Source organism: Salvelinus fontinalis, chromosome 32 (assembly GCF_029448725.1).
Source record: "Salvelinus fontinalis isolate EN_2023a chromosome 32, ASM2944872v1, whole genome shotgun sequence".
Taxonomy (NCBI): Eukaryota; Metazoa; Chordata; class Actinopteri; order Salmoniformes; family Salmonidae; genus Salvelinus; species Salvelinus fontinalis.
Genome location: NC_074696.1, coordinates 43,049,863 through 43,071,680, shown reverse-complemented (window position 1 = coordinate 43,071,680; position 21,818 = coordinate 43,049,863). Strand labels below are relative to the sequence as shown.

Here is a 21,818-nt window from a genome sequence, read left to right as displayed (position 1 = left end):
AGGAGGCCGTAGGAGGGCAACAACCCAGCAGCAGGACCGCTACCTCCGCCTTTGTGCAAGGAGGAGCAGGAGTAGCACTGCCAGAGCCCTGCAAAATGACCTCCAGCAGGCCAGAAATGTGCACGTGTCTGCTCAAACGGTCAGAAACAGACTCCATGAGGGCCCGATGTCCACAGGTGGAGGTTGTGCTTACAGCCCAACACCGTGCAGGACGTTTGGCGTTTGCCAGAGAACACCAAGAGTGGCAAATTCGCCACTGGCACCCTGTGCTCTTCACAGATGAAAGCAGGTTCACACTGAGCACGTGACAGACGTGACAGAGTCTGGAGACGCCATGGAGAACATTCTGCTGCCTGCAACATCCTCCAGCATGACCGGTTTGGAGGTGGGTCAGTCATGGTGTGGGGTGGCATTTCTTTGGGGGCCGCACAGCCCTCCATGTGCTCACCAGAGGTAGCCTGACTGCCATTAGGTACCGAGATGAGATCCTCAGACCCCGTGTGAGACCATATGCTGGTGCGGTTGGCCCTGGGTTCCTCCTAATGCAAGACAATGCTAGCCCTCATGTGGCTGGAGTGTGTCAGCAGTTCTTGCAAGAGGAAGGCATTGATGCTATGGACTGGCCCGCCCGTTCCCCAGACCTGAATCCAATTGAGCACATCTGGGACATCATGTCTCGCTTCATCCACCAACGCCACGTTGCACCACAGACTGTCCAGGAGTTGGCGGATGCTTTAGTCCAGGTCTGGGAGGAGATCCCTCAGGAGACCATCTGCCACCTCATCAGGAGCATGCCCAGGCGTTGTAGGATGGTCATACAGGCACGTGGAGGCCACACACACTACTGAGCCTCATTTTGACTTGTTTTAAGGACATTACATCAAAGTTGGCTCAGCCTGTAGTGTGGATTCCACTTTAATTTTGAGTGCGACTCCAAATCCAGACCTCCATGGGTTGATACATTTTTCCATTGATCATTTTTGTGTTATTTTGTTGTCAGCACATTTAACTATGTAAAGAAAAAAGTATTTAATAAGAATATTTCATTCATTCAGATCTAGGATGTGTTATTTTAGTGTTCCCTTCATTTTTTTGAGCAGTGTATATCCCTGAAAAGAGAAATGAGTCAGGTGGTGTCCTCGGAACAAACTAAGTACTAGACAAAAACATCTGTGGGACCATAACATAACGTCCTGACCACTTTAGGCAACCATTTTGTGATGTTCCGGGGACAGCCTAATGAGACATTTTTGTTAGCAGGGACGTTCCCTTGGGACCATCATGCAAACATCCTAATGGCTAGTAAAGTGAAAGTTCTGAGAATGTTCTGACATGGTACTCGGTGATGTCCTGGAACTAGAAAAAGGTCCCCCAGAGAACGTTCCATTGGGACCATCATGCAATGTCCTAATGGCTATTAAAATGAAAGTCCTGAGAACGTCCTGACATGGTCCTTAGTTACATCTTGGTAACTAAATATTGTTCTGGAGGCGGCTGTGTAGTGGGTCACTGTGAGAAAATATCAGGGGATATCTTTATCTATACACTGAGTATAGAAAACATTAAGAACACCTGCTCTTGGCTCCCAAGTGGTGCAGCGGTCTAAGGCACTGCATCTCAGTGCCAGAGGGGTCACTACAGACCCTGGTTTGATTCCAGGCTGTATCACAACCGGCCATGATTGGGAGTCCCATAGGGCGGCGCACAATGGGCCCAGCGTCGTCCAGGGTAGAGTTAGGCCGGGTAGGCCGTCATTGTAAATAAGAATTTGAGACATGGATTTGTACAGTGTGTGTGCCATTCAGTGTGTGAATGGGCAAGATATTTAAGTGCCTTTGAACAGGGTTTGATAGTAGGTGCCAGGTGCACTGGTTTGTGTCAAGAACTGCTATGGTGCTGGGTTTGTCACGCTCAACAGTTTCCTGTGTGTATCAAGAATGATCCTCCACCCAAAGAACGGACATCCAGTCAACTTAATACAACTGTGCGAAGCATTGGAGTCAACATGGGTTTGGACACCTTGTAGAGTCCATGCCCTGACGAATTGAGGCTGTTCTAAGGGCAAATGGGTTCTATGGAAATAATGAACGCCTTGGAAGATGTGTTCCACGACGCTAGCGGAGAGGAACTGACATTCCACAGAGTAGCACTATTTTCCAGAGAACGCATGGAGCCCGGAGTTGATTATCCCTTTTATACCAATGGCTATAATTTAACCACTAGAAATGTTAATTTGCTGATAGAAATGTGTTCAACATCCACTGAAGTAGCTAGCAAGTTCACTAGACAGCTTCAGTAGTTGCTGTGGTCACCAAACAAACTTGCTAGTTTAGCTAACCAAACCATCAGTCCTAGCTTGCCTTTATGAAAATCGAGTTCAACAATACCAATACTGTTTTCAATTTGACTTTTGCTTTCAATAGCAGCTCAAACAAAACATGTAAAAATTAACTATAGCCATTGAATTATACAATTAGTGGGTCTAATCCTGGATGCTGATGGTTTAAAACCGCATTCCAGCCGGTGTCTTTTCCACAAGTTCCCACCAGCTAAAGCAATGAAGTTGAAATGCCTATTCACTCTGTTCCATCTCCGCAATCCACTGTCTCATCAGCCCAGCCAGGCAATTTATAAACTTGATCTCCACTATAAAAAGCATGTAGACATTAACTCCCGTTTCTTTTCGACTAGCATTTGGTTTTCAACAGCGGAGATTTGTATAAACCTTGCTGTCTGTCTCTCCAACATTTGCAATATTGTTTCAATATTGAAATTCGATCTCTAGCTGTCCCATAGTAATGAACATGTCAGGATGAGACAGACAGCTTTTCTCAGCCAGTCGAAATCATGAATCAGCTGGCATCATTTTCATGGATATATATACAAAGAAATATCAATAGAAAAACAGGTCAAACTAATCTAAATGCAGCACGTTTGCAGTCTTTCCAGCTTCAGTTTGAAGTGATTGTGTTGGCTGTGTTGTTGGCTAGCTCCTCTGAACAACAGTGTCCTGACGAGAGAGCACATGTTCTATGCCAGACAAAATTGCTCATCATTAGCTCATTGTTATGGATGTATCCATATCAAATCAAATGTATTTATATAGCCCTTCTTACATCAGCTGATATCTCAAAGTGCTGTACAGAAACCCAGCCTAAAACCCCAAACACCAAGCAATGCAGGTGTAGAAGCACGTGGCTAGGAAAAACTCCCTAGAAAGGCCAAAACCTAGGAAGAAACCTAGAGAGGAACCAAGCTATGGTGGCCAGTCCTCTTCTGGCTGTGCCGGGTGGAGATTATAACAGAACATGGCCAAGATGTTCAAATGTTCATAAATGACCAGCATGGTCAAATAATAATAATAATCACAGTAGTTGTCGAGGGTGCAGCAAGTCAGCACCTCAGGAGTAAATGTCAGTTGGCTTTTCATAGCCGATCATTAAGAGTATCTCTACCGCTCCTGCTGTTTCTAGAGAGTTGAAAACAGCAGGTCTGGGACAGGTAGCATGTCCGGTGAACAGGTCAGGGTTCCATAGCCGCAGGCAGAACAGTTGAAACTGGAGCAGCAGCATGGCCAGGTGGACTGGGGATAGCAAGGAGTCATCATGCCAGGTAGCCCCGAGGCATGGTCCTAGGGCTCAGGTCCTCCGATAGAGCGAGAGAAAGAGAGAGAGCATACTTAAATCACACAGGACACCGGATAAGACAGGAGAAGTACTCCAGATATAACAAATTGACCCTAGCCCCCCGACACATAAACTACTGCAGCATAAATACTGGAGGCTGAGACAGGAGGGGTCAGGAGACACTGTGGCCCCATCCGATGATACCTCCGGACAGGGCCAAACAGGAAGGATATAACCCCACCCACTTTGCCAAAGCACAGCCCCCACACCACTAGAGGGATATCTTCAACCACCAACTTACCATCCTGAGACAAGGCAGAGTATAGCCCACAAAGATCTCCGCCACGGCACAACCCAAGGGGGGGCGCAAACCCAGACAGGAAGACCACGTCAGTAACTCAACCCACTCAAGTGACGCACCCCTCCTAGGGACGGCATGAAAGAGCACCAGTAAGCCAGTGACTCAGCCCCTGTAATAGGGTTAGAGGCAGAGAATCCCAGTGGAGAGAGGGGAACCGGCCAGGCAGAGACAGCAAGGGCGGTTCGTTGCTCCAGAGCCTTTCCGTTCACCTTCACACTCCTGGGCCAGGCTACACTCAATAATATGACCCACTGAAGAGATGAGTCTTCAGTAAAGACTTAAAAGTTGAGACCGAGTCTGCGTCTCTCACATGGGTAGGCAGACCATTCCATAAAAATGGAGCTCTATAGGAGAAAGCCTTGACTCCAGCTGTTTGCTTAGAAATTCTAGGGACAATTAGGAGGCCTGCGTCTTGTGACCTTAGCGTACGTGTAGGTATGTACGGCAGGACCAATTCGGAAAGATAGGTAGGAGCAAGCCCGTGTAATGCTTTGTTTGTTAGCAGTAACACCTTAAATCAGCCCTGGCCTTAACAGGAAGCCAGTGTAGGGAGGCTAGCATTGGAGTAATATGATCAAATGTTTTGGTTCTAGTCAGGATTCTAGCAGCCGTATTTAGCACCAACTGAAGTGTATTTAGTGCTTTATCCGGGTAGCCGGAAAGTAGAACATTGCAGTAGTCTAACCTAGAAGTAACAAAAGCATATAAATGTCACTGGAAAACAGATCAAACAAACGCAAATGCAGCTACTTTGCTTTTATTCTGGCTGCACTGTTTGACATGACTGTAAATTAGCTGTGGTTGGCTAGCTAGTAAGCAAGGGATTAGGAACGTTGCCAGCCAGTATAGCAATGGAACATTTAGAACGAATGACTGGGGCGATCGCGTCCATAGATGCAGAACAAAAAGACTTAACGAGTGGGTCGCGTCTCTGGCAACCGAACCGATAGAACGAATGCTTGGGTAGAAACCTTAGATTTGTGTCGGGACTATATCTCGTAGAAGGATGAAATAGTATTAATACATTCATCAATCATTATTTGAACGTTGGTAACCCATTGTAAAAAAGTGACTTCGTTTCAAACAACACCCATGCCACTATATCCTCCAAACACTGGCTTCTCGGGCATTATCGCTTACGTAGTGCACGCTCTTGAATGCCCTTAAAGCTAATCAGTACTCAACAATGCCATGGTATAAAATGTAAAAGTCAATGCATAATGTAATAATTATATAGTTCAACTTCATGTTCAAAAACGTTATGTTATGCGTTCAGCATATTTATTACATGATTGGCAAGTTATTACATTATTAGCATTTATTACATTATAAATGCAAAGGTTATTACATTAGAAGCAGCTATTACATTATAGGCAGTTATTACATTATCAGTCTCTACAAATTCAACTGACAAAGTATATGGGGATATCGTGAACAAATGCCGTGGTCAAGGCTACGACGGAACCAGTGCAATTAGTGGAGCTTACTGAAGTGTTCAAAAGCTCATATCAGACCGAGAGCCTAACGCTTTTTACATAGTTCTTTATGAGTTTTAGTTGATAAAAACGATCTTACCGCAGAAGCAACAGTTACAGGGATGGTAAAAACAGCTTGATTGCCACAGCAACATCAGGGAAACGGGGAAGAAGGGTGTGAGTGCTTCAAATACAGCAGTTCTGCAACATATTTAGTTGAGCCTCTCATCAGGGGCGGACTTAGTGATTTGGAGGCCCCAGGCAGAGACCAGTCTGAACCAGAGAAGGATATTGAAACGCAGATTGGGGGGGAGGGGGGGGGGGGGGGTTCTAATGTCTTGAGGATGGACACTCAGCTTTCTATCCAAGCTAGGAGAGCGCGCAATAGTGCTAAGTGATTAGTGCTTTTTAAAGTCTGATTATTAAAAAAATTATCATGGTTTTCAATTTCGTTTTCGATAATTATGTGGGTTGAATGCTGTAACACAGAATAAAACAATTATTAAAAGTCCAATGATGATAGTGACTGCCCATTACTGTTTATCACTTAACAATAATTTATTAACAATATTTCAACTGTGTAGATTACATTTGATGACTTCATTTCGTTCCATGTCATGTCATCGCTAAAGAGCTGCTGCCTATGCTGTCTGACAAAAATCACAATTTTGTAGTTCTTCAAATACACAAGGCATACTTTTATGACTGCTGAATATACCAACTATTAACCACTTAGATCATGTATTTTCAGGTAGAGATACCTTGTGAAGCAACAGCTGCTCTGTATATGATCTCACCATCGGCATTCTCTCTTCTGTAGCAGGCGTAAAAGAAACAGATCGGACAAGTAGATGCGCAATGAATCATTGTAGTTAATTTCTATGTTTTATGCCCTAAACTATGTAGAATATTGGCCTGTTGGAAACTACATCACACAGTTCAGGATGGATCTGATTTGTCTGTAGAGAAACGGAGCTATGTGAGCTCACAGGAAAAAAAAACTCAACGAAATGGAATTCAAATAATTTAACCAACATTGGTCAATTAGTTGTTTAAAAAACAAAAATAACTGGCATTTTGGTTAATCGCTCAGCACTACAGCGCAAGGACGGCTCGTGATGCAGGTTCACCTAGCCTATACAGGAAAGTTGTATATTCTAAAACATTATTGGTAGCTGATTAGTATGCTGTTGCATCGAACATTTATTTTACAATCTGCAATGTTTGAATTTCCAACTTTTAATTACTGGCAGCTTTGCTACACCTTGTATAGCTTTGAGAAATGTTTAAAATGAGAACTTTATGAACAAATAGGCCTACCAATAAACATTTATCCATAAGGTAAAGCAAAGCTATACATGGCCTGGCACCACAGAAAGCCTAACATCGACTCGATAGGCATGCCGCAGCATAGATAAATCGCAATTTAAGCACCACGGACAACAATCGGTAGTCTATACTTTGTGAGTGGCTGTCTGGCTAACACAGTAGACTACATCATATTTTAGGGGTGTGGGGACTCCGACATTGCGGGTATCCAGGGAATCTGAAGATGCATTTCATTGCTTCATCTTTTCTTTATGCCTCTGTAGCCGAAGAGAACACTTTGGTAGTCATTTCTATCTGTATTGCCATGAGTTTAATATCCTCATGTTGTATCCTATATGTGCACACTTGATAGTTGTCATTGAATTTATTTACAACTTAGGCACTTTAAGTAAATATACATTTGTATAATTTTTTGCTCTGTCACAATTTAGTCTAGTTGTCTTTGACAAAATGAGCAATTGAATGTATTTTCAATTAATGATTATTAAAGACAAAATGTTGAACAAGACTAAACTTGGCCTCGTCATGCTTCACTTACAGGCAAGAACAAACTGACAACTGTCTTTGCTTTGATCACACTCACAGACGACCTGACTATCTCCTAAGAATATCTTAGACATTTTTATTGTTATAGTGTAACGATTACAGTTCAACTGACAGAAAAACAGCTCTCACAGACTAGCCTTCGACTTTCCATGGTACTGTAGATTGAGTGAAACACTGCTACAATTAAACATTTGATATGAAAACAGCATGGATGCACAATGCTACTGCTAATTAAAGAACACTACTAGTGGTTAGATGATAGGGATAGGATCACGACCAATGGTCAATTGGGGTAATATTTTAATGTATTGGAGAAAACAAAGTCAGAGGGGGTATCATCGTGGGAATAGGAGTGGATTTGTGCCTCTGTCCCAAATGACACCCCAGTCGCTATTTAGTGCACTTATTTTCCCCGGGACCCATATGGCTCTGGTCAAAAGTAGTGCATTATATATGGAATAGGATGCCAATTGGGACCTGTGTAGTGGAATCCCAACTCACTGTGGGTTTGAAATTGTGATGAGCAGATCATCGGGGCAGCAGGTAGCCCAGTGGTTAGAGTGTTGGACTAGTAACCGAAAGGTTGCAAGATCGAATCCCCAAGCTGACAAGGTAAAAATCTGTCGTTCTGCCCCTGAACAAGGCAGTTAACCCACTGTTCCTAAGCCGTCAATAAAAAGAAGAATTTTTTTCTTAAATGACTTGCCTAGTTAAAGGGAAAAAATAATAATCTGGATGGCAGGATACTTGAGATGTGGGGATACTCTCTTCCTCACTTTACAACCACGGTGCCTGAATAGAGGAGTAAACTACTCCCATTGTCCTCCAAGAGTGGCTGGATATTCTCCTTGCGTTTCACAGTAAGGGGAAAATGCCTTAATAACATGTTATAGCATCTTGTACCTACTGACGAACACAAATACAAGGCAGTCGTTAGCTAAGGATTTCATTATTCTACCCTCAACTAGATTGACTCGTTTCAGAGTCAATACTTGGTAGACCACAAAATTGGCTTGTTACAAACAAGCTTTTATTTAAAGGTTAAAAAAAAATCTTAAAAAAAATACAGCACAAAAAGTCCAGTCAAACTAAGGTGGTTACAGAAATTTAAGATTTCCTGTCATCTTTTCTACTTTGATTGAGGCCAGTAAGTGTGATGGTCCCATGGAGGTTGCAGATCACAATTATGTACATTAAAAAAACGAGCACAAAACTACATTTCTCAGGAGGGTGGATGCACTGTCAAGTGTAAGTAAGAATGTTGGGCTGAGTCTCGATTCTCCATCCTTCTCCCGAAGTGTACACTTGCTATGGTGGAATTTTTACAATGGTGGAAACTCCCTCCAGCCGATGCTTACACACCACTCATATGCTTTTAAACATCATGTGGAGTGTGCAAGTACACACTTCTGGAAAAGGGTGAATAATCTGGATGTAGCCTCTCGGTAGTATCCTTAACCCTCACATCTCAACAGACGTCACTCTCTCTGCTCCATCTTGACTTTAGGAGGCTTCAGGAAGGACCGGGGTTTCTTCTCTTTTTTAGCCTTGCTTTTGCCTGCCTGGAAACTCCTCCAACTGTCCACTCGCCCATCCCTTGTTTCCTTGTGAAAATATAAGGTAGAGACAGCGATGCACGAAGTCAACAGCAATATCGGGGACGACTTCTGAAACTACAACTCTCTGCAGTTCACCCTGCTGCTCGTGGCAACGCCATACCCCTGAATCTCAGTTAAACAACTGAAGAGCTAGTTATTCAACAGTAGGTACTCCGTCTCTCCTCATCCCAGCTTATTTTGGGTGATGATCAAAGTTCTGCTCAAAACATTACCACCCCCAAAAAATGACTAAAATGTATTTACAACCTTTTTTCAACATACCTCAAAGTTTTTCTGCCATTCCCTCTCTCGCTTAGCTTTCTCTGCCGTCTCAATCTCTTCCTCTCTTGCCCTTTTCCTGAAAAGGAAAACATGAAACATTGAATTCCTTAAGGACACAAAAACACAACCACAAAGACATTAAGGGCCATGTACAGTGCATTCGGGAAAGTATTCAGACCCCTTGACTTTTTCCACATTTTGTTACGTTACAGCCTTATTAAAAAAATATGAAATCTACACACAATACCCCATAACAAAGCAAAAACAGGTTTGTAGAAATGTTTGCAAATATATTTAACATAAAAAAACGAATATTACGTTTACATAAGTATTCAGAGCCTTTACTCAGTACTTTGTTGAAGCACCTTTGGCAGCGAATACAGCCTTGAGGATTCTTGGGTATGACACTACAAGCTTGGCACACCTGTATTTGGGGGGGTTTCTCCCATTTTTCTCTGCATATCCTCTCAAGCTCTGTCAGGTTGGATGGGGAGCGTCGCTGCACAGCTATTTTCAGGTCTCTCCAGAGATGTTCGATCAGGTTGAAGTCTGGGCTCTGGCCGGCCAACTCAAGGATGAACTTTCAGAGACTTGTCCCAAAGCCACTCCTGTGTTGTCATGGCTGTGTGCTTAGGGTCATTGTCCTGTTGGTGAACCTTCGTCCCAGTCGGAGTTCCTAAGCGCTCTGGAGCAGGTTTTCATCAAGGATCTCTCTGTACTTTGCTCCATTCATCTTTCCCTCAATCCTGACTAGTCTCCCAGTCCCTGCTGCTGAAAAACATCCCCACAGCATGATGCTGCCACCACGCTTCACCATTGGGATGGTTCCAGGTTTCCTCCAGATGTGACACTTGGCATTCAGGCCAGAGTTCAGAGAGAATCTTGTTTCTCCTGGTCTGAGAGTCCTTTAGGTGCATTTTGGCTAACTCCAAGCGGGTTGTGCCCTATATTGAGGAGTGGCTTCCGTCTGGCCACTCTACCATAAAGGCCTGATTGGTGGAGTGCTGCAGAGATGGTTGTCCTTCTGGAAGGGTCTCCCATCTCTACAGAGGAAATCTGGAGTGCTGTCAGAGTGACCATTGGGCTCCTGGTGACCTCCCTGACCAAGGCCCTTCTCCCCCCGATTGCTCAGTTTGGCCGGTGGCCAGCTTCAGGTTTAAAGTAAGCATACACCAATAAAACACCTGTTTTTCTGATCAATCTGTCAAATTATTAGGACATTTAAACACCTTAAAACGGTCTTCCAGCGGTGTACCTGATCTGCGCATGTGCTAGCACCAGCCGAGCGAGCTTCCCTCTTTAGTGCGAGTGAAGTGTGTTCCGAACAACTGAATGTATGAGTCTTAGAATTTGTTCAAACTTTATACAGTATGTCCAAACTCAGAATCAAATATGCTTCCCAAAAATAACATGTTCGCTGCGGTAGATTGTTTATTTTCATCAACGATTTTCTGCAGTTAGAGTGCCACCAGGTAGCCTGATTTCAGATGGGTCCACGTAAATAGGATTATAAAGGCAATCGTTCATCTTGCAAAGCACGTAAACGTTTTAAATGAACTATTATATTAATCTGACTATCCACAACAATCACTTTATTGTGTGCATGTAACTGCACACATTGTGAGTCTTTTGTGCTGATATGTTCTGTATTTCATGGACGATATACAATGCCTTCAGAAAGTATTCACACTCCTTGAATTTTTCCACATTTTGTTGTTACACAACTTGAATTTAAAATAGATTACGTTTTTGTGTCACTGGCCTACACACAATACCCCATAATGTGAAAGTGGAATTATGTTTATCAATTTTTTAATTAATAAATAATTGTAAAGCTGAAATGTGTTGAGTCAATCAACCCCTTTGTTATGGCAAGCCTAAATAAGTTCAGGAGTAAACATGTGCTTAACAAGTCACATAAATTGCATGGACTCACTGTGTGCAATAAGTGTTTAACATAAAATGTAAATGACTACCCCACACATACAGATAATTGTAAGGTCCCTCAGTCGAGCAGCGAATTTCAAACACAGATTCAACCCCAAAGACCAGGAATGTTTTCCAATGCCTCGCAAAGGGCATCTATTTGGGTAAAATAAAAGTAGACATTGAATATCCCTTTGAGCATGGTGAAGTTATTACACTTTGGGTGGTGTATCAATACACCCAGTCACTACAAAGATATTGGCGTCCTTCCTAACTCAGTTGCCGTAGAGGAAGAAAATCGCTCAGGGATTTCACCATGAGGCCAATGGTGACTTTCAAACCGTTAGAATCTAATGGCTGTGATAGGCGAAAACTGTGGATGGATCAACAACCACATTGTAGTTACTCCACAATACTAAGTGAAAAGGAGGAAGCTTGAACAGAATAAAAATATTCCAAAACATGCATCCTGTTTGCAACAAGGCACTAAAGTAAAACTGCAAAAAATAATTACTTTATGTTCTGAATACAAAGTGTTATGTTTGGGGCAAATCCAAAACCACCGAGTACCATTTCACATTTTGAAGCATGGTGGCGGCTGCATGTATGCTTGTCATCGGCAAGGACTAGGGATTTTTTTTTAGGATAAAAATAATCAGAATAGAGAAAAGCACAGGCAAAATCCTAGAGGAAAATCTGGTTCAGTCTGCTTTCCAACAGACACTAGTAGACAAATTCACCTTTCAGCAGGACAATAACATAAAACACAAGGCCAAATATACACTGGAGGCGCTTACCAAGATGACGCTGAATGTTACCAAGTAGCCTAGCTAAAGTTTGGATTAAAAAAAAGTATATAAATATATATATATATATAAAAAAATATATCGGCTTGAAAATCTATGGCAAGTTGACTGAAATGGCACCATTACCTTTCATGCATGTCCTTGGCTTCCCGCTCCTTCCTCTTGATTTCAAGCTCTGCAAACAGCTTCATAGTCTGCTTGTACACCGCCTGTCTGAACTGACGATCAAGAGAAGAGTGGTTTCCTTAGTAAAATAACAATAAGCCCAATCTCAAAAACAGCCTTACATCTGTTACAAGTTATATTTAAAACCACTTGTCAATACCATTTCTGGGTCATCCTCCTCCAAAAATTGAGGCTTCCCATCCTTCTTCAGCTGTTTCTTCTTCTCTTTCATCTGTTGCAATAAGAAAAAGATGCAGTTGAAGTGTCATATGCTGTGGCAATACATGAACTCAACTGTAATATTGGCATCACTAGTATTAATACAATTGTACAGTAAATGTGTGTCCCAAATGGCACCCTATTCCCTTTATAGTGCAGTACTTTTGACCAGAACCCTATGGGTCATGGTCAAAAGTAGTGGACAGTATAGGGAATAGGGTTCTATTTGGGAAGCTACTGTACCTATGAGACATGTGAACAGAGGGACAGGTGGTTAGTTACTCACATTATGCTCTACATATTCCCTTCCTGCTTGGATCACATCAACTGCCCTCTTCTTCTGTTCTGGGTCGAGCAAGTTTTTGTATGCCTTGTCCACAGCTAGAAATACAGTGGGATTGGAGTTGTTAAGAACACTTTGAATGTATTAGGCTAACTGATGTAGACATACTGTGATGGCAATCATATTCCTACCTTCAAAGGCTAGTTGTGCTCTGTCTGGATCATCCTGGTTCTTGTCTGGATGGACCAAGATGGACAACTGAAATGGAAGGAGAAATTAGTTTGCTTTCATTAGTGTGAGAATCAACAATATCAAATCAAAGTGTATTCCTTATATACACAGGACACATTGGGGTGTAAATGGTAGTGGTGGGAAAAGTACCCAATTGTCATACTTGAGTAAAAGTATAGATAGAAAGTTACTCAAGTAAAATTCACCCAGTAAAATACTATTTGAGTAAAAGTCTAAAAGTATTGGTTTTAAATATACTTATGTATCAAAAGTAAATTTATTTGATAAAATATACATAAGTATAAATCATTTCAAATTCTTATACTAAGCAAACCAGAAAGTACAATTTTCTTGTTTTTAAAATGTATGTATAGCCAGGGTCACATTCCAACACTCAGACATTAGTTACAAAAGATGCACTTGTGTTTAGTGAGTCCGCCAGAAAATAGGCAGTAGGGATGATCAGGTGTTCTCTTGATAAGTGCTGATCTGCTAAGCATTCAAAATGTAACGAGTACTTTTTGGTGTCAGGGAAAATGCATGGAGTAAAAAGCACAATATTTTCTTTTGGAATGTAGAAGTAAAATATTTATATTTTTAATAAATGTAATTTAACTAACCAAGTCAGTTAAGAACAAATCCTTATTTACAATGACGGCCTACCAGGGAACAGTGGGTTAACTGCCTTGTTCAGGGGCAGAAGGACCGATTTTTACATTGTCAACCTTGCAGTTACTGGCCAAATGCTCGTCCCAAGTAAAAATTGTCAAAAATATAAATAGCAAAGTACAGACACCCCCCCAAAAACTAGTGAAGTAGTACTTTCAAGAATTTTAACTAAAGTACTTTACACTACTGGTAAACGGTGCAATGAAATGCTTTATTTGCGAGCTCTCTCAACAGTGCAGTGAAACATGAAAACTCAAAATAATAATATAAGGCAATAAGTGGTAACGGTGCAATACAAATAAGGCAGTAGAACATTAAAGATTGAATCTGCAGTGTGCGGAAACAGTGCCACCACCTTTGTTTTTGTTGCAGAGCTGAGGAGTGTGAGCAGAACGTAAAGAAAATTGCAATACGTAGTGTTCTTCTTTGTAGAGTCTGACCGATAAATCAGTTGACCGATAAACCCATTTTATTGGCCGATAGCACCCTTACAAAAATATTTGCATTGGTCTTTATTCCACAGATAAAGCGGCGAAATAACAAATACGTCTGCTAATTTGCAGTCGTTTTTCCCCCAGGGGGTGCTCTGTGTATTGCTCGTTTAACATAATTCTGCCCTAAACCACGAGGTGAGAATAGGCCTTATTATCAAAAAATATATATATAATGTTTTACTAGGCAAGTCAGTTAAGAACAAACTCTTATTTACAGTGACGGTGGGTTATCTGCCTTGTTCAGGGGCAGAACGACAGATTTTTTACCTTGTCAGCTCGGGGATTCGATCCACTTTCGGTAACTGGCCCAACGCTCTAACCACTAGGCTACCTGTCATCATCACTTAGTTAACGTTAGCTGGCCAGCTAGCAAGCAATGTAGTCAGGCTCCATCTAGCCAGGGACAGAGCTGCCCACTCTCACGCATTGGCCGTGAGACAAACGCAATTTCACCCTCTTCTCACGCATTAGAAAAATAAATGCAGTACTTTTCAATTAGTACGTTGTATAGTCAGCGCGTTAACTTTTCAACTAGACTCGAAATCGTTTTGAAATCAGAGCATCTGCAACTGCCATTTAACACCACGAGCTGAACCTCTAATTGTGATGTTTCGCCACAGCGCTGAACCGCGGCACATTGAAGCATATGATTGGTCTAGTTATATAAAAGATAAAGGAGATTGGATGCATGTTTTAAAGAAACGCCCCTCAAGGTACAGTGGCGCTGAAGAGAGAGAGATAACGTTCTCTGCTTATACAGCTCTAAAAAGAGTAGCACGGTGGCGCTGTTCGTTGTCAACCAAATTAGGTTGCTGTTACTCCAGTCTCTATTGCCGAATTCAGCCGTTTGACAGCATATACTAAAGTCGATTTAATTCACACTAGTCCCCTCGTTCGGTGATTGGCGTTTCGGCTGTGACAACGGAAAGCCAGCAGGCAGACCTACAGTAAGTTATAGCAGGGAAGTTTGGTAGGGTGACCTGATTTGTAACTATGAAAATAATTTTGTCAAACAGATCGTGAACCCAAAAGTGTACGTTTTATTCTAGAGGGGCGTCAATAAATTGAAAAATAATTGGGTTAGTGTGTAGAGCAAGATTTTCGTCATCTTGTCTTCAGGATATCCTATTATTGATTTACTTTTAGTCTGATCAGTGGAACAATTCTCATTCTTAACAATAGGCTAAAATATAGGGTAATTACTGTGCTTGTCAGTAAGAACACTGTACTGTTATTCCCCTAACTTATTGTATTATTCATCTTCTTCACAATTTTACCAGTGTAATCACATATGCCTACTTGTGTCTTTGAAAATGAATTATATCAGGCTATGCATTTTTGCAGTACTTTGTGGACAGTTTTGAATAAGTCATATAAATAGACATTAGATATTAACTGCTCTAGGTATCAAATACAATTTGACACTTTAGTATTGTGCATATGCTAGGCAGAGATGGTAGGGGGACTCACAACCAATCCTATGTTGTCCATGTAGAGCAAGATGATGTTAAGGAGCTTCAACTAGTTGGCATAAACCACTTGAAGGTTGGGTGATTGAAAATGTTCTTGTTATAACAATTCATTTCTCAAACACCCAGCACTTCAGGGGAAGCCAACACAGCAAGCAGGAATTTCTTCCAGCCCTATTTTAAAGAGAGAGTTCACCCAAATTACAAAATCTTTGTGTCCTTACCTTGAAAGCAGTCTATGGACAAGGAGGCTGCAATCTATGATTTGGTTACCCACTGCCAATTAATATAGAAAAAAATGACTTTAAATGTAATCTAAGTAGCAAACTCAGTGAATGATGTGTTAACGTTCAAAGCATCCTGAATACACCTGACCTGTGGTTTTTATTTTAACATTATCCACCATGGTCCTACGCCTCAGCCATGTCAAAATACATAGAATTGGATTTAAAACAGAACAATTTTCCATCTAGGGGTTGTGCCAGGGCGCAATTAAATTCACATAGCAAATATCACTCCAAGCTTTCTTCAAAAGTTGGCAGCTCTGCAGGAAGGTAGTTAGCTTAGCTAGCTAGCAATCTGTGCGGACACTCCTCCTTGATACATTACTGTCTGGGCCCTATTATGTCAGTGGGCTTATTTAGTTTGTTTTCTGCAAAAAGCAAGACAGTTGGCGCAGATCTATCATTCAGGCGATGTGCTTGCATTCATGATGAGATAAGATTGTTGTTAATTAGCTAGCTAAATTAGAACGTGTGTTACTAAAACCAGTGCAGTAAGTATTTTACTGCATGACCGCTCAGTCATCAGCGGATGCCATTTGCAGTTGAAATATACAGTCAATTAATTTGGTATTGAATAACAGTAATTTACATTATGGTTTCAGTAAGAAAACATTGTCCTAATAAAGAGCTAGCATGTGCTTGTCATAACAAGGTTTCCACTGGCACAATGTCACAAAAAATGTAGGAAAACAAAATGTTGCTTTTTGGTCTTAATTTAAGGTTAGGGTAGGTCATAAGGCTAGCAGTGAGGTTAAGAGAAATTGTAGAAATAGGCAGGGTTTATGACTTTGTGGCAACTAGTGACAACCCTCTCATTGCAAGGTTGCCATAAAGGCACTGCATCTCAGTGCTAGAGGTGTCACTACAGACCCTGGTTCGATTCCAGGCTATCACAACCGGCCATGATTGGGAGTACCATAGGGCGGCGCACAATTGGCCCAGCATTGTCCGGGTTAGGGTTTGGCCCAGGGTAGGCCGTCATTGTAAATATGAAATTGTTCTTAACTGATTGCCTAGTTAAATAAAAAATACATTTAAAAAAAGTATTTCTTTACATTACTTTTGTAAAGCACTGTAGTGTATCTACTCAATACAAATTACACCTAGTGGTGACATTACGAACTGCAAGTTTCTGTATAAATTATGAACAGTGCAGTTTCAGATTTACTTTGAGACTGAGTTTAATTCATTCAGCCCTTATTGTTTATTCGTGTGCTTGTGGTGCTTCAGCACAAACACTTATGGATTCTTACCCACTGCAGTAGATAGGTACAACTTAAAGATTTGTCTAAGAAGGTAAACTGAACAACTGTTTTGTATTTACTTTCATACTTATAGAAGATAGTTGCTTTTTGATGGTTATCATGTAAACCACAATTAGAATGTTCTTAAATAATGTTAATTGAAATACTTAGTTAATAAATCAACAATTAGAGTATCTGTTAATCTTTTGGAGCGTCAATTGTGTTATAAAAAGGTATGTTTTTCAAGTTTACATACACCTTAGCCAAATACACTTACTCACAATTCCTGACATTTAATCCTAGTAAAAATTCCCTGTCTTAGGTCAGTTAGGATCACCACTTTATTTTAAGAATGTGAAATGTCAGAATAATAAGAGAGAATGATTTATTTCAGCTTTCATCACATTCCCAGTGGGTCAGAAGTTTACATACACTCAATTAGTATTTGGTAGCATTGCCTTTAAATTGTTTAACTTGGGTCAAAGTTTCAGGTAGCCTTCCACAAGCTTCCCACAATAAGTTGGGCAAATTTTGTCCCATTCCTCCTGACAGAGCTGGTGTAACAGTCAGGTTTGTAGGCCTCCTTGCTCGCACACGCTTTTTCAGTTCTGCCCACAATTTTTCTATGGGATTGAGGTCAGGGCTTTGTGATGGCCACTAATACCTTGACTTTGTTGTCCTTCAGCCATTTTGCCACAACTTTGGAAGTATGCTTGGGGTCATTGTCCATTTGGAAGACCCATTTACGACCAAGCTTTAACTTCCTGAATGATGTCTTGAGATGTTGCTTCAATATATCCACATAATTTTTGATCCTCATGATGCCATCTATTTTGTGAAGTGCACCAGTCCCTCCTGCAGCAAAGCACCCCCACAACATGATGCTGCCACCCCCATGCTTCACGGTTGGGATAGTGTTCTTCGGCTTGCAAGCCGCCCCCTTTTTCCTCCAAACATAACTATGGTCATTGTGGCCAAACAGTTCTATTTTTGTTTCATCAGACCAGAGGACATTTCTCCAAAAAGTACAAGCTTTGCCCCCATGTGCAGTTGCAAACCGTAGTCTGGCTTTTTTATGGCAGTTTTGGAGAAGTGGCTTCTTCCTTGCTGAGCAGCCACTCAGGTTATGTTGATAGAGGACTCGTTTTCCTGTGGATATAGATACTTTTGTACCTGTTTCCTCCAGGATCTTCACAAGGTCCTTTGCTGTTCTGGGATTGATTTGCACTTTTCGCACCAAAGTACGTTCATCTCTAGGAGACAGAACGTGTCTCCTTCCTGAGCGGTATGAAGGCTACGTGGTGTTTATACTTGCAATACTATTGTTTGTACAGATGAACGTAGTACCTTCAGGCATTTGGAAATTGCTCCCAAGGATGAACCAGACTTGTGGAGGTCTACGATTCTTTTTCTGAGGTCTTGGCTGATTTGATTTTCCCATAATGTCAAGCAAATAGGCACTGAGTTTGAAGGTAGGCCTTGAAATAGATCCACATGTACACCTCCGATTGACTCAAATGATGTCAATTAGCCAATCAGAAGCTTCTAAAGCCATGACATCATTTTCTGGAATTTTCCAAGCCGTTTAAAGGCACAGTCAACTTAGTGTATGTAAAGTTCTGACCCACTGGAATTGTGATACAGTGAATTATAAGTGAAAAAATCTGTCTGTAAACAATTGTTGGGAAAATTACTTGTGTCATGCACAAAGTAGATGTCCTAACCGACTTGCCAAAACTATAGTTTGTTAACAAGAAATTTGTGGAGTGGTTGAAAAACGAGTTTGAATGACTCCAACCTAAGCATATGTAAACTTCCGACTTCAACTGTACATATAAATAATCGGTGACCTTTGCCTCCCTAAAATTGGTATTGGACCCCAAAATCCAATATCAGTCGGGCTCTACTTTCTTCATGCATGCATTGATGTCAGAGGGGAAAAAAACAGTGTTCGTTGTTTGCAGTAACTTCTTTGTTGTTGTAATATGGTTGTGGCTGTTTCACTATTAAGGATATCAGCTATAACGATATGGTGGGAAATATAAAACTATAGAATATACAGTATTTACTACGGAATGTTGATTTTGATAGTCAATGTGACAGTTATTTACAGTAGATAAAGTGAGCAGTACAATTAAATAATAACAGCAATGATGGCAGTGAGTGAAAGTGTGTATGTTTGAAAGTGTGAATGGGTGTGTCAAGAGTCAGTGCAAATAGTCTTTTAATAGGGTGTGGATGACTAGCAGGTACAGTATGTGCAGGTGGAAAGCTAGGGTTAGCTGTTCAACAGTGTTATGACCTGGAAGCTGTGTTGGAACCGGTAGGTCCAAGACCGGGTCCTCCGGTACCTACTGTCAGATATGTAGTCTACCTACCGCTCTGAACCTCTTCTTCAACTCCTCATCTGTTGCCTCTGGATCAATTTGTAACACCTGAAATTCAAATTAGGCATTTCACTGGAAGCGAATTTTACACTGCATTGCTTAAGCAACACAGATGTGTATTTACCTCAAGCGATTCAAATAGCTAGACAAAGTTGCCGGTGTTGTGCAAAGGAGGTTGCAAGACCCACTGGTTGATGCTTATTTTAAAACCCTCTTATTTTTTTTATTTTTTTTCTTTATTTTTTTTCTTTCCCAGCCCCTGTCCCCACAGGAGGCCTTTTGGTAGGCCATCATTGTAAATAAGAATTTGTTTAACTGACTTGCCTAGTTAAATAAAAATGTTACACTACCCCTTTTCCTTTGAGAAACACACTTGCACTTTACCATCGCACCCAAATAAATAGTCACACAAAGTTAACATCATTTAACTTCTGACACTAATGCAGCACCTTCAACAAGTATCTCAAATGGGTTGAAACCTGCAACGATGTGTCTGTCAGCACCAACACCTAAGCCATTTTGGCAAGAGGCTTGAACCTCTTAATGAGGTCGCTGGTGTCGTTCTAAGAACACTTCAACGCAGTTATACACAACAATCTTATCACAATAATAATAGATCAACTACAGCTGCATGTGACAGGAACTAGCCACTTACCTCAAACGGGTTTAAATTGAAGTAGGATGACCCAGGTCTGAGCAGCCTGTCTATTTGCTGCTTCGAGGTTAGCACAGAGTCTCTTTTCTCTATCTGCTTTACCTGTTGGACAGAGACATGCCATATTAGTTAGGGTCACAGAAGTTCAGTCATGGTCATATTAGCAAGCAAATGGATATGTACATAATCTTGGTCCCTTTCACCAGCTGGCGTAGCATTATCTGTCATGACTCATGAGTCCACTTGGGGAAGGTTGGATAGATGGAACTGAGCATGTTTACATTCATGCCAGAGATCCAACCCGCTTGCTTACAGCTGCACTAGGGTCAACCAGGCTTCCTGACTAGATTAAGACACCCCAGAGCTGGTGCGAGATATGGCTCAGAAAATGAAACTCCATCCTGGGATGAGAAATGTCTTGAACTCCTAAAATTGTCCCATTACCCTAACTGTTACACCGAGAAGATTGAATGACTTCTAAAAACGAGTAGTCTTTCAATCTTCTTGGTGTAAAAGTTGGCATAATGGGACAATTAGGGGGTACTATACAACGCATTTCTCATCCCTGCATTGAGGTATATTTTCCGAGTCATACATCTTAATCTACACAGGAAGCCTGTCCAACCTAGTGCAGCTAGCTGTGAAGAGGGTCGAATCTGCTATGCTGGCTAGCAAGAGCACAAAACAGATCAAATACTCAACCATTTCATCACTGTTTAAATGGGAAACAAAATGCCCCTACACTGATAGAATAGCGGTGTAACAAACTATATGCGTGTAATGATTACGGAGAAGTGTACTGGCGAATAAACAACACTACTCTGTTAGCGTTAGCAATTGGTAGCTTAGCTTAGCTAGCTAGCTAGCACGTTCACACACACCGTGTTATGCGAGCTAGCTAGCCAAGTTAACGTTAGCTAACTTTAGCCCCTCTAGCTTTTTAGCTAGCAGATGTTTGTAAGCCTCATAAATGCAGGTCCAGGGGACGAATTATCGGTATTTGTCAAATCCATAATGTCAGGTTACATATCAACACACTGAGTAACATGGATTTCCTAAATATATTTTACCTCTGTGTAGAAATGATTGAACAAATCATCCGGACCACTCTGGGTAGAGGGCTCTCCTCCAGCAGCCGCCATCTTGGCTAAGGCTTCATTCACCTGACGTCACAATATCCACGATCACATGACTGTCAATGCAGTTTTGGAGTTTTTGCGCTCAAATACATAAATATATAAAAAATATAAAAAAATAGGGACCTTCAATAAATGTCAATGAAATATATAAAAAATATTGCAAAGATGTATGGTTTCAGATTGTCCTTTGAAACGTTTTCCAAACAATTCAATAAATTGCATTCAACATAGCTAGCTGATGTAAAAGCTTACACTATAAAACTTTTAATAAAATGTTGAAAAAAACTTGAAAACAGGTTAAAATATTTATTATTTTGCTCAAAAAATTATTCGGGTGTTCAAAAAGATACAACATGTCCACCAATTATCCTTCACTGCCGATGAACAGAAAAAGCACTTTTCAGTCGGACAATTCAGAGTGTCTGTGCGTGTTCCTGGGAAGGGAGCTCTCATCAGATTCCGAGCCGGTGAAGCGTCCTCCACGCGACGGTCTCCAGAGTCCATAGAGAAAGTCTTCTAGGGTGGTCAGTCGTGTGTCCAGAGCTGTCAACTTCTGCTCCATCACCTCCTGTAGCCTGAATCCTTGTTGAAACATCGACTGCATGTCCGCAGTGTACTGCAGCTGAGGCG

The 21,818-nt window shown here is 41.4% G+C and overlaps 1 protein-coding gene across 1 annotated transcript; it reads right to left on the bottom strand.

Moving 5' to 3' along the window:
- Positions 1-7,393: 7,393 nt before the first annotated feature.
- LOC129831396 (dnaJ homolog subfamily C member 8-like) lies at positions 7,394-21,226 on the bottom strand. The gene is made up of 9 exons (XM_055894760.1): positions 21,120-21,226; positions 20,050-20,151; positions 19,386-19,442; positions 12,808-12,874; positions 12,620-12,714; positions 12,275-12,346; positions 12,076-12,167; positions 9,218-9,293; positions 7,394-8,941 (listed from the first exon to the last, which is right to left on the bottom strand). Exons 1-9 carry the CDS (start codon positions 21,189-21,191, stop codon positions 8,816-8,818), a joined length of 759 nt encoding a protein of 252 aa, XP_055750735.1. The 5' UTR covers positions 21,192-21,226; the 3' UTR covers positions 7,394-8,815.
- Positions 21,227-21,818: the final 592 nt, after the last annotated feature.